Source organism: Trichomonas vaginalis, chromosome I, assembly GCF_026262505.1.
Source record: "Trichomonas vaginalis G3 chromosome I, whole genome shotgun sequence".
Lineage (NCBI taxonomy): Eukaryota > Parabasalia > Trichomonadida > Trichomonadidae > Trichomonas > Trichomonas vaginalis.
Genome location: NC_067203.1, coordinates 16,406,338 through 16,418,918, shown reverse-complemented (window position 1 = coordinate 16,418,918; position 12,581 = coordinate 16,406,338). Strand labels below are relative to the sequence as shown.

The window sequence follows — 12,581 nt, the reverse complement described above, 5'->3', positions numbered from 1 at the left end:
AATCTTTTGAGAACTTTATGAGTTTTTACACCCGTAAAGAGGTCCTTCGAGGAAAGATAGTCCAGACTACATGAAGATGTGGGTTAACCAAAAAAATCCGATGTTTTCCCCATATTCATGTAGATCTTCGAAAAAATGAGCACCAAAAAAGCCAAAAAAATAAGCTTTTTATTGGATTTGTACACTAGATCAATAATCTATTTAGGATCTGACACTCTTTTTAGCCAGAGATATGAGGTCCTTTCTAGGAAAACGATCTATTCATCCATAAAAAAAATGAATTATCGTTTTCCCCAGAAATTACATGGGGAGTGGTAAAAGTAAGGAAAATCTGGGTATTTTTTAATCAAATTCAATAACTAAATTTATTGGTTGTAAAGTGAGTTAACCCAATCGGCGAATTCGTAGCCGTTTTCGCCTTGCTTGAGTTGGGATCGAAGGTATGCGGCATCTTCGGCGGAGAAGTACTGGTCGAGTTGAGCATCTGTAAGAACAGGCTGGTTCTGGGCAATAGCCTTGAATGCTTCCATTGTTGTCTCTGTTGTTTCTGCCTTGGAGAAGTGGTCGAGCATGAATCTGACGTAGTCGTCGAATTCAAGAGCAGTGCCTTCACCCTTAGAGTTGTACTTCTTGCAGTATTCCTTAGCCTGATCATCTGTGATATCTTCGCCGAGAGCTGTAAGGCAAGCCTTGAGTTCGAAGTACTCGAGGGAGTTGGATTTATCCTTGTCGAAGTACTTGAATGTATCCTTGAACTCGTTGAGTTCTTCTTCGGAGATCTCGAGACCCTTAGCAGCAGCGATAGCAGCATCGATTTCCTTGACGAGTGTATCGATGTGGGCGATGAGGTTCTCGAAGAAGATGTTGATGGAAGCTGGTGTGGATGTGATTTCGAGATGGAGCTGATCCTTTTCGAGGTCTTCGTAGATTGGTGTGAGTTCCTCGGCGGCCTTCTCCTTCTTGGCGTTGACTTCCTCACGGACTTCGTAGAGTTTCTGTCTCTTTGGTTCGAGTTCGCCATCGACGGAGTTGATCTTGCCATCGAGAGCATGAGCCTCGTTCATGTGCTCGTCAGCCTTGACTGTGTAGTTGTTGATGCGGGCCTTGCGCTCTTCTTCCTCGAGGAATGTCTTCTTGGCGAGGATGATCTGCTTGAGGTCAAGACGTGCCTGATCGAGTTCACCAGTAGCATCAGAGTATGTGTATGTGACCTTGTAGTTGAGCTTGAATTCAACGAGCTCGTTGTATGGATCCTGGAGGGCCTGGATCTTTTCAGCGAAGCCATCGAGGGAGGCGAGGTTCTCCTCAACTTGAGCCTTGACTGCAGCAGCATCTCCTGGGATCTGGTGTGAGGATGTGACGAGGGCTGTGATACCATCGATGATTGGGACAGCAGTGGCATCGAAGTTGGCAACCATCTCCTCGAAGATCTTGTTGAGTTCTGTGATGATGTGCTGAAGTGTAACAGCATAAACGTTACGGATTTCTGTTGGGCTGTGGTTGACACGGAGGTGAAGTGAATCCTTCTCGAGTCCGTCGAAGATTGGGTCGATCTCGTTAACGTGCTCTCTCTTTGTTGGAGCCTCAGCCTGCTTGGCGAGGAACTGTGTACGGCGCTCGCGGAGTTCGCCGCTGATGGCTAAGACTTCCTCCTTGAAGGCGATGGCCTCGTCGTAGAGTGGCTGGGCAAGAGCGTTGTACTCGTTGATGCGGGCCTCGTTTGTCTCTTCGAAGAGCTTGCCGTTGAGCTGCTCGAGGAGGTGCTTGATGTATGTGATCAACTGGGAGTGGTGGCGGTTGACGGAGTCATCTGTCTGGGATGAGAGTGTGTTGATTCTGAGTTCGACAAGCTCCTGGAAGAGTGGTGTGAGCTCGGCGAGGGCTGGCTGAAGGTCTTCGGCTTCATGAAGCTTCTGCTCAACCTTGTCCTTCTTTTCGGCTGTTGTGCCTTCGATTGTCTTGACTTCCTCGTGGATGGCATCGCACTTGTTGATGATGTCCATGCACTTGGCCATGAAGTCTTCGACTTTCTTCTTGATCATGTCGTTGAGCTCCTGTGTAAGCTCATCACGGCGTGTTGTGGATGTCTGCTCGATCTCGTTGAACTTGTTTGTGAGGGCTTCTGGTTCAAGGCCTTGTGGGATCTCTGGGATTGGTCTGTTGCCAGATTTGCACTTTGTAACAAGAGCAGCCCATGAACGCATGGCCTTAGCACGGTGATCAACGATCTCTGGACGGATATCACGGTTGTATGAGATAACGGAAGCGAGCTTGCCACGAATTCCTGGGATTGTCTTCTCGTAGTCATCAGCCTTGAGCTTCTCGTCTTCGACTGTCATCTTCTCGATAGCAGCCTTAGCATCCTCGATGTATGTGTTCTTGAGCTCATCGATCTGCTTCTGGATGGCGACTGTGCGCTTGATCTTGTCAGCCATAGCAGCGATCTTGGACTCTGAGGCGAAGAAGTGGAAGAATTCGGCAACCTGGGTAACAACAGACTTCTCATCTGGTGTTGTGTCGATGACATCTTCTGGATCGAGGTAGACATAGATGCCGAGTTCCTTGCAAGCTGCGAAAGCCTTCTCGCAGGCGCCCTTGTGGTCGTTGTAGTCAAGAGCGGAGTAGTCAAGAAGGTTTGGACGGAACTTGTTGATGAGGGCAGCAAATGCAAGACCTGTGTTCCAGGATGTTGTGAAGTTGTTGACGGCAACGTGCTCGTAGCCCTGTGTGTTCTTCTTAGCCCAAAGAAGAAGAGCGTCACGAGCTGTAGCTTCTTCGACGGAAATTTCTTCGATCATGAACTTGTTGATGCATGTCCATGTAAGACCGAGTGTGAGTTTAAGGTTCTTGTTGATGATATCATCAGCGCCGATACCGACTGTACGGATCTTCTTGACTTCATTGATGTACTTAAGGGCAAGATCGACGTTTTCACGCTTCTGAACCATCATCTTTGGTTGCTTGTGCCACTTGCTTGGCATTGGTTCCTTACCGATGATTTCGAGAAGGTTCAAAAGCTTTGTGCCATCTTCGAAATCTGTTTCGATTGTTTCAAATTGGATTTGGCGAGCAAGAAGCTGCTTTTGGACCCATCTGGAGAAAACCTTGATCTGGGTCTTCTCCCAGGCATCATCGAGAAGTCCTTCACGACGAACAGACATTCTTTATAATAAATGATATCACTTTTACAAAATTATGGGACGAAGTGATATGGTTACGATATAAAATGATGACATCAATTGTGGAACTCCGAAATGATATATCTATAAATAATACACATGAAGAGAAACCGGCGTAAATAATCAAATTTTCAATCACAAATTGAATGAATATCAGAATATTCTTTCAAAGAAACCGTCACCTCACTTTATATTTTTATATGGACATATTTATGAATATATAGTATTCTGATTGGGAAATGGACTAGAAAACTGAGATAGGAATTTTTTTCGAAATTTCAAACGTCTACGCTCCATTTATATTTTTGCCGGCAAAAAGCTTCCTTTTCCAAGCACAATTTTTGTATATTGAAAATAATTAATTTGACTTGATCCCGAGATATTTCGTATCCAGGACATTGATGTAAAGATTTCACTGTCAATTATTTTAACGACCAAGTGTGTTAGAAAGGTGTTTTATGAGTATTTATCACTCTTACCGAAGAAATTCAATTAAAAATATTGATTTATCTTCGCTCTGTTTATTTTCATCTTGATTGTGCATTTATTCTTCGTGGCTTTAAATTTTTCATAATTAACGAGTCTACAATATTTATTCAACATTTGATTTTTTTGAAGATGTGAATCAAATGCATATAAATAGTTTGCATACCTATTTATTATTCAAATTACCGTTTTTGTAGTGATGCGAAAAATTCCCAAACATATGGGGTTTCTCATATCCCGTCCCCTATCGTTTCCCCAATTCAATTTTTTTTGGAATTTTATTTTTTTTCCCGCCCATTTGAATTAAAAATGGGCGATTTTCGTTAATGTGATTGAAATATCATAAAATTAATACGTATTTTAGCTAATAATTCTATTTTTATACAATATTCTCTCATTAAATCAACATTTTTTTCTAATTTTAATTTTTAATTTTTAATTTCTTCATAATTTTAGCGATTTATGCTCATTATTAGCAAATAAATAATATATATAATATACTTATTTCATTTTATTCAGATAGGTCTTTGGGATTGGGATACCTTGTCCAAATTCAGAGGAAGTTTGAGAGGTTGGGATGGGGTAGCCCATATTCAATTATCCCAAGTGTACTCCACGAATTTAAAATTATATTATATTATTGATGACATATCTAAATTTATAGATAAAAATTTCAATGCGTACACAATTTTTTTGAGAAAATTCTTTTTTTTTACTTATTTTCATTCATAAAAGCTCACGTGAACTTAATTAACAACTGAGACATTTCCTATGAAATCATTTAATGCCGTCAAAATAGACATGTCTAAGCTGTTTTGAGTGACTTTCGCTCGATGTCTGCTGCAATATCAGACATCGAGCGAAAGTCTCTCATATTGGCAACACATCCATACGATCAATACTATAGCTACGAATTACAAGCCTGTTTGGGCAATTTTTGGCCGAGTTCTGATTTTTCATTAGATCTCGAGCGAAAGTCTCTCAAATTGGCTGCCAGTTCATAAGAGTGAAACTCTAGCTACGAATTAGAAGCTTGCTTGAGAGACTCTCGCTCGCGTTGGGATCTGCATCAGAACTCGAGCGAAAGCCTCTCAAAGTGGTAAGACCTGCTCATTGTTGAGCAGGAGCTGCGTAATGTGTTCGAGCAGAGTGAGGCTCTTCTAAGATCTTCCTTGTGATTGGAAGAAATTAGAAGAGTCTCACTCTACTATTTTGTAATTGTATGCCCCGGCCTTTGAGTGACCAGGGCTGCGTAATGAATTCGAGCAGAGTGAGGCTCTTCTAAGATCTTCCTTGTGATTGGAAGAAATTAGAAGAGTCTCACTCTACTATTTTGTAATTGTATGCCCCGGCCTTTGAGTGACCAGGGCTGCGTAATGAATTCGAGCAGAGTGAGGCTCTTCTAAGATCTTCCTTGTGATTGGAAGAAATTAGAAGAGTCTCACTCTACTATTTTGTAATTGTATGCCCCGGCCTTTGAGTGACCAGGGCTGCGTAATGAATTCGAGTAGAGTGAGGCTCTTCTAAGATCTTCCTTGTGATTGGAAGAAATTAGAAGAGTCTCACTCTACTATTTTGTAATTGTATGCCCCGGCCTTTGAGTGACCAGGGCTGCGTAATGAATTCGAGCAGAGTGAGGCTCTTCTAAGATCTTCCTTGTGATTGGAAGAAATTAGAAGAGTCTCACTCTACTATTTTGTAATTGTATGCCCCGGCCTTTGAGTGACCAGGGCTGCGTAATGAATTTGAGTAGGATTGTACAATAGCTCGGCAAACGCCGAGCAAATTGATATAAACGTACATCCCACAAAAAATGGATTGTCAAAATTTATCCCAAATTTTACAAAACCGCAGCGGTTATGACATCCCAGGGCTAAAAAAATTCGGAAACTCGCATCTCTAGTTTTTGTTTTCCAAAATCTTTCACAAAATAATTCCAAATTTTTTTTGTTTTACTCTTTTTCACTATTTTTTCCTTGAGCTGTGAAGATATTTTTAATTTTTTTATGACAAATTGGAAACTTGTCCAAGAAGAACTTAAGGGTCTCATCGGCGATGATGATGACAGAGTTAGTGTTCTTGCCAATACTTCAGCATTAATCAACGAACACATGGCTAATCTTAACTGGTGTGGATTTTATATGCTAAATTCAAAGGATATTTTAGTTCTTGGTCCATTCCAAGGTAAGACAGCATGCACAAGAATACCAATAGGTAAAGGAGTTTGTGGCGGCGCAGTTGCACAGGCAAAAATTTTACGTGTGCCAGATGTTCATAAATTCCCAGGCCATATTGCTTGCGATAGTGCTAGCAATTCAGAAATTGTTCTTCCTGTATATATCAATGGAAAGATTTGCGGAGTTTTGGATATTGATTCACCTCTTCTTGATCGTTTCTCAGAGGAAGATGAAAAGGGCCTCAAAGAATGTGTTGACATTCTTGGTTCACATCTTGAAAAATTATAAACAATTATTCATATTATATGATACCTTTCCTTAAAGATTGAAGCGTATCTTTCTAATTATATTTTATGATTTGTAAAGCCAAAGCAAATGAGTCTTACCTACTTCACCATTAAGCGAAAAAAATTGATTTATGCTTATTTGGTCTTAAAAAGACTGAAAATTATTCATTCAAGGATTAGGGCGCAGGTTTGTCCTTCTGATGGAACAGATTTAAGGCAAGTTACTTCTTCTAATATATATGAAAACAAAACAAAATTTGAAATGGATAAGAAACGATATGGTTTAAACTTTGAGATGCAATGCACGGGCATATATTTATATTTAGGCACCCTTTAAGAGTATCATAATTTGGTTTCTCGATATTTAGTACAGAATTCCATTTTTCAGGTAAATTTTATATATAAAAAGAATGACTTTCATGGAGCTTATTTTGTTTTGAAAGTTCATGAACGCTAGAAAATGAGGTTTCATAAAAAAATATACTAGAGTCAAAATCTCGAGCACAAAAGTGACATTGAATACTTGTAAGTATTGAATTCCCATGTAAACTATTCATTTCTATCGTTTTTTGTAGTCCACATTTCCTCACTCTCGATTTTACTCATAAAAATATTAAAAAATCACTATACAATATATAAAATATATATTTATATGGTTAAAACAATGTTATTTTTGCGAGATTTCATCTGAAATTAAAATTAGGGATTTTTTGAATTTTGAACTAAAATTTGTGATTGGCAAATATTGAATAATCGATTGGAATATGAAAGAAATACTTTAAAATTGAATAGAATGTGCCGATAGAATTTTTCTCACAATTTTAAAAAGTTGTTCAAATCCTATTTTTGATTGAGTTTTTGCAATTGTTATATATCAAGTGACAAGCTAAAAATAAAATTTTTGTTGCACTACTATTTTTGCAACAATTTGTAAATTACGTGCATCCCTTGTATTCCAGTGATCAACATCGAGATTACATATTGTAAGAAATCCTTTTGAAGTAGATCTCTATTTGAATTCAAATTCGGACAGTCTATTTCATGTTGCTTCGTGAGAATGTATATAATTTGCAATGTGAATATTATATAATTGATTCTGTATAAATAAGTAATTATGCTTTAGGAAACTGCTCGGCATTGCATGAGATCTAATCTTATAATAATTTTTTAGATATGTTGAAATATGTAATATTTAGCTTCAATATCATTTATTATGGTGTGTCTTGTAATAAACAGAAATTCATCAAAAGTAACAGCTCTCAATTTTGTGACATTTGTAAATTCTAAATTGAACGAGAAAAATGAAATAATACTAAGCATAATACAATATTCTAGATTTAATTATAATTAGGAAAAAGTTAGTTTTGAGAGTACTTTTCATAGGCATATAGAATGAAATATTCTGAAAAATAATATCACATAAACTCATATTATTTTCTAATATATAACTATTTTATATAAAAATCAAATTCATTGATCTTAAAAGCGAAGGATAAACCTCAAAATTTACGAATATAATGAGTGGGAATATAATGCTTATCTATCATAAAACCATATGAAATATCAATTTTATTTTTCATATTCAAATGGACTGAGTGTTAACATTTAACATTTTTTGCTAATTGTCGTCAAAAATTAGGCGTAAAGCAAAAATTGATATTTCATATGGTTTTATGATAGATAAGCATTATATTCCCACTCATTATATTCGTAAATTTTGAGGTTTATCCTTCGCTTTTAAGATCATTGAATTTGATTTTTATATAAAATAGTTATATATTAGAAAATAATATGAGTTTATGTGATATTATTTTTCAGAAGATTTTGTGTTCTTCTTCAAAATTTTATTTTTTTATTAAAAAGAATCTTTACAAGATATACATTTACTTTAATTAATATTTAAAAACGCGCTCTATCAAAAGTTCCAAAAATTCAATATTTTAGCTTTTCTGAGGTGTCATTTTTGATGAATTTCTGTTTACAACAGTCTTTGCTGTTTTTTTTTGATATTGGATATCAATGACTCTTCTGTGAACGAAAAAATCATATAAATCATTAAATTCTAAACGTAAGCGAAACTCATTCAATTTATTATTAGAATCAAATCTATTTTAAAATTGAGCTATTCGTTAAATCACAAAAGGATACTTTATATTTTTAGTCAAAATTTGTTGATAGGAGCTTATTGGCGCAATCTCATGTTCTTCCTGGAAGCAGCGCACAGACCAGTCAGAAGCGCTCCTTCCAGGACCAGAAAGACTAGAAGGGGTCCTGACCTTGAGAAAGGACCCCCTTCCAGGTCTTTCTGGGACAATTCGGTTCGCATTGCGAGTGTCTGCTGCTTCTTTTGACCAAAGCAGCAGACACTCGCAATTATATGTTGCGGCAAGTGCATCTGTGGTGTCGGAATGCACTTGCTGCGAACTTCGAGCAATCTCCTGATCTTCCTGGAAGCAGCGCACAGACCAGTCAGAAGCGCTCCTTCCAGGACCAGAAAGACTAGAAGGGGGCCCTGACCTTGAGAAAGGACCCCCTTCCAGGTCTTTCTCCAAGGAACATTGTGCCATTGTGGGAGACATGCAGAGGCAATGTCTCCCAGAATGATACATTGCGACCAACACGAGTGAATGGGACACTCTATTCTTTCAATTTTCTCATTAATATTTTATCTTTTTTTATTAGATCAATAAATAAACTCTTTTAATGTTCACAATTACATAAATCCATATGAATCAATTCGCTATTTATTTAGTCTCTAATTTTAATAGCTTTTTTGAATCTTGCAATCTAAATAATTAATATATGCAGGTCATTTTATTTTTTTTTCTTAATTACATTATATATAATAATAGATTATATGTCCAAATCGAACAAATTGTGAATTTTTACTTTTGAATGGTATTCAAATTTACCCTCTCCTAAGAAAATGCCCCAACAATAAAAAAACTCTTAAAAATATATCCAGGTCTGGATGGAGATGGTTTTGATTATATCCAAATTTGATTCAGAAATTTTTTCAACCAACAAAATTTTATTAATTCAGAAAAATTATATTATGTTTTTTATTTAAGTAGTAATAATTTCACAGAAATATGAAAAAATGAATTCAAGTTTTTCGCATAAATAAATTTTATTCATTTTATTCATCGCTGACAAATATACATTTCATATGTTAAATAAATTCCTATACATGATAGTTCCACAATTTTTCTTTTTTTGATAAATTTACATAACATTTTTATTTAAAAGATAGTGGTTATCTTTTATCACATTCTTCACGAATCAGAAACCGCTTGGCATAAAATTTGAATATCAATTGATCTGAAAATTGAATACTTGTAATGAGCTACATTTTTAAAAGTTTATCCAAAAATGCTCCTAGCTGAATTTTCCATACATTTCAATAATATTTTTATAAACTTGTAAACTTTTCAACAATCAAAGAAATATCGAAAAAATGATTGGGATAATAAATATAATTCCGATTTATTCCGAACTTTAATGAGAACTTTATCAAATCTGTCAAAAGTTATATGAGCTACAGTAATACTTATTCCACAAGTTTCGGAGAGTCATATAACTTCTCTATCCCTAAACTATTCAAAACACAATCGTCTACTACGGATCATGATGCAGTTTACGCTGATTCCCAACTCAGCTTATATGATAATAACTATAATCAGCTCATCCAAAAGAAGCAATCCCTTCAATTACTGAAGTACACGAGTGATTCGGCAATAACACAATATTTCCGACACTCAACTTCGTCATCGATCGCTTTTCCAATTCCATATAATTTTGAAACTAAAAAACAATTCTTAGAAGCAGTCCATGTTTGGCACGAATATATCCGAAAAACATTGACCGGAATTACTCTACCTTATCCGATTCTTTCTAAGGTATATATTCCATCCCGTCCATTTCGGATGGATTTATTAGCTCAGCAATATAACAGATTTGATCAAACAGCGAATCCATTACTCCCAAAGAACATGGAATACTTACACAGGATGCTTATAACTGATGATAGATTGCCTCCAGACGAAGAATTTCCTCATCAGCTTCCGAAAAAGATTCCTGTTCTCGTAAAGCATCAAATTAATACAGAGCCTCAATGGCAAAGCAGTTGTATCCCTCACGAACCAAATCTGCTCATATATTCAAATTTTGATGATTATCTCTCCGCGTACGAGTCATGGCATAAGATTACATGCCTTCAACTCTCAACTCCACCCATTCCTCCGGACCAATTTGAGAATCTTATCAGTCTAAAGAAGAATCCGGAAATGGAATACGAAAAGGAGTCGTCGATTAAGCCTATTCCACAGGAATTCCCAATTGACTACAGCTGGACACAGAACCTGGCCGAGCCAACAATCCATTTGGACGTAAATCGCTTCCGAGTTTTTTCGATGAAAGAAGACCATCACGATTACCAACATTACCTTGTCTATGGTGTCGATAGGGACAAGTTCCTCAAGAATATCAAGAACTCGGGCGATAGTAAGAAAACATTTCGCGAACAAAAGCTAATTTACCCATTTACCTTCATCTGGTACATGGATAAGAAGAAGGCAACGGAAGATCTATCTACTTTCTTGCATTCTTTGAATAGTTCAATGAGTTTTCGCGAAACAACACAGTTTTTGCACTGGGACTACAAAATTGACAAATACGAAAGCATCATCCTTGAAACAGAGGGCAAGCTTTCCCTGAAATACATGTTGGCAGCCAATATCAAACCTTTCGAAATTATGAAATTAATCGAAATTGCCAAAAATTCAGATCAGCATGCGATTCGTGTTGCGCATATGTTATCTACTCTTGTTTCCTCAGAGTTGTACCAGGCTTTTACTGATTTTTTATTCATTCCTGGCGACTTTTTCAGAAATCTTTATCAGTTCATCAAAGTTGCTGTCCTTTTGTCGGATAACAACATAGAAATCTACAAACCACCTGCCAAAATGACCGAATTCGATTTTCTCGTTTTCAAATTACATTATTGCACAATTCTCACTACGATACCTATCTGCAACTTTACGTTTCCCTTTTTCAGATACCTCATCAAGGCATCTCACGATTGCCACGATTCGATTTCGGAATGGCTGAAAGATGGAGATTTAGTTGATAAACTCTGGGACTCGTTGAAACAAGAGACTCCTACAGCTTTGACGCTTGAGATGTATATATTCGCAGCATTGCAGCCCGATACAATTTGCTTGAGGCTTTTCAGAAATGATTTCTTCGAAAGAGTCGCAGAAATCTCTAATTACAAATGCGGACGCGGATTCCTTCTCCGCATGATCTACCACGACTGCGGACGTGTTGTTTTGATGTTTATTCGAAAGGCATCTCCGATTATTCCAACAAATGTCTTCCAGAACATGACAAAGGAATCAGAGAGAATGATCATGACGATATTCGCTCAATACGCTGCCTTCTTGGGCTCTATTGGAGCATTTGCTCCTCAACAAGAGTTAATCAAATTATTAATCGACATAATCGAGCACTACAACGAGAATTGCCACAGTATTGTATTCATACTTCTCAAGATCATTACTCTCAAGAGGCTTTTGCTCGACAAAAACCGTCAAAACCAAGAAAATTTGATTGTTCCTTTGGTAAAACAGATTTGCCAAAGCGCCGTATCCCAGGAAAGCAGAATCTCTCTACTCGATGCAGCATTGTACGTGTCCGCGTGCCTCAAAATCCCAGGAGCTGCTGAAGAAGCCGCTAAATATCCAGAAATCATCAGTTTCGTCTTAGAACAGATGAACTCCAGCCAGAACGATGTGAACAGAAGGGCATGGAAGTTCTGGCGCCGATTGACAAGCTCTCCTTCCATAACAAAAAGTTTACTCGCAAACGAAAATTTCGGAAAAACTTTATCGACTTTATCGTACTCGGAAAATCCAACGATTTTCATGAACTACTGTCGATTCGTTACGCATATTTCGGAGAGTGTAAACAGCGGAACACTTGATTTGCTGCTTGCAAGAGTTTCGTCAGCAATTGGAAGATTTGCTTGCACATTAAAACTGGCAAACAACATTTTCCGCGGAAACTTACTTGTCCTGAGGGAAATTGAAAAGATGCTCAAAGCAGTTGCGAAGAATGACAAAACTAAGTTCAAAGAAGACCTCGGAAACCACTTAAAGTCACTTGGAATCGATCTCACCAAACATTAGAATTAATTATATATATATATTTATTTATATATCGGAAATAAATTGTATTTATTGTTTGTTTATTTGATATTAATTTTTATATTTTCTCCGGAATTTAGAAATTATCGATTCTTTCACAACCATAATGTTTCGTATATATCTTGATCTGTTTTTTTGCACTCTTAATCACTAATAAACATATTTCACATATCTCCGAGCGCATTTTCATCTTAATTTTGAGGGAGTATCTCAATCTTACTATCCAAAAAGTTTCAGAGAATATAC

General features: G+C 36.9%; 3 protein-coding genes across 3 annotated transcripts, besides 2 other annotated features; 2 read left to right on the top strand and 1 right to left on the bottom strand.

Annotated features, from left to right (window-relative positions):
• Positions 1 to 150: 150 nt before the first annotated feature.
• Positions 151 to 3,407, bottom strand: TVAGG3_0996740 (alpha-actinin; the record flags this gene model as incomplete). The annotated part of the gene is made up of 1 exon (XM_001580086.2): positions 366 to 3,161. The coding sequence occupies one exon, from the start codon at positions 3,159 to 3,161 to the stop codon at positions 366 to 368; it is 2,796 nt and encodes a 931-aa protein (XP_001580136.1).
• Positions 3,408 to 5,647: 2,240 nt separating this feature from the next.
• On the top strand, positions 5,648 to 6,816 carry TVAGG3_0996730 (GAF domain-containing protein; the record flags this gene model as incomplete). Its single annotated transcript, XM_001580085.2, has 1 exon — positions 5,672 to 6,130. One exon carries the CDS (start codon positions 5,672 to 5,674, stop codon positions 6,128 to 6,130), a length of 459 nt encoding a protein of 152 aa, XP_001580135.1.
• Positions 6,817 to 7,355: 539 nt separating this feature from the next.
• Positions 7,356 to 7,392: a mobile genetic element.
• Positions 7,393 to 8,077: 685 nt separating this feature from the next.
• Positions 8,078 to 8,115: a mobile genetic element.
• A 1,446-nt stretch (positions 8,116 to 9,561) lies between these two features.
• On the top strand, positions 9,562 to 12,355 carry TVAGG3_0996700 (SCA1 complex scaffold protein SCAA family; the record flags this gene model as incomplete). The annotated part of the gene is made up of 1 exon (XM_001580084.1): positions 9,663 to 12,317. One exon carries the CDS (start codon positions 9,663 to 9,665, stop codon positions 12,315 to 12,317), a length of 2,655 nt encoding a protein of 884 aa, XP_001580134.1.
• Between the last annotated feature and the right edge of the window lie 226 nt (positions 12,356 to 12,581).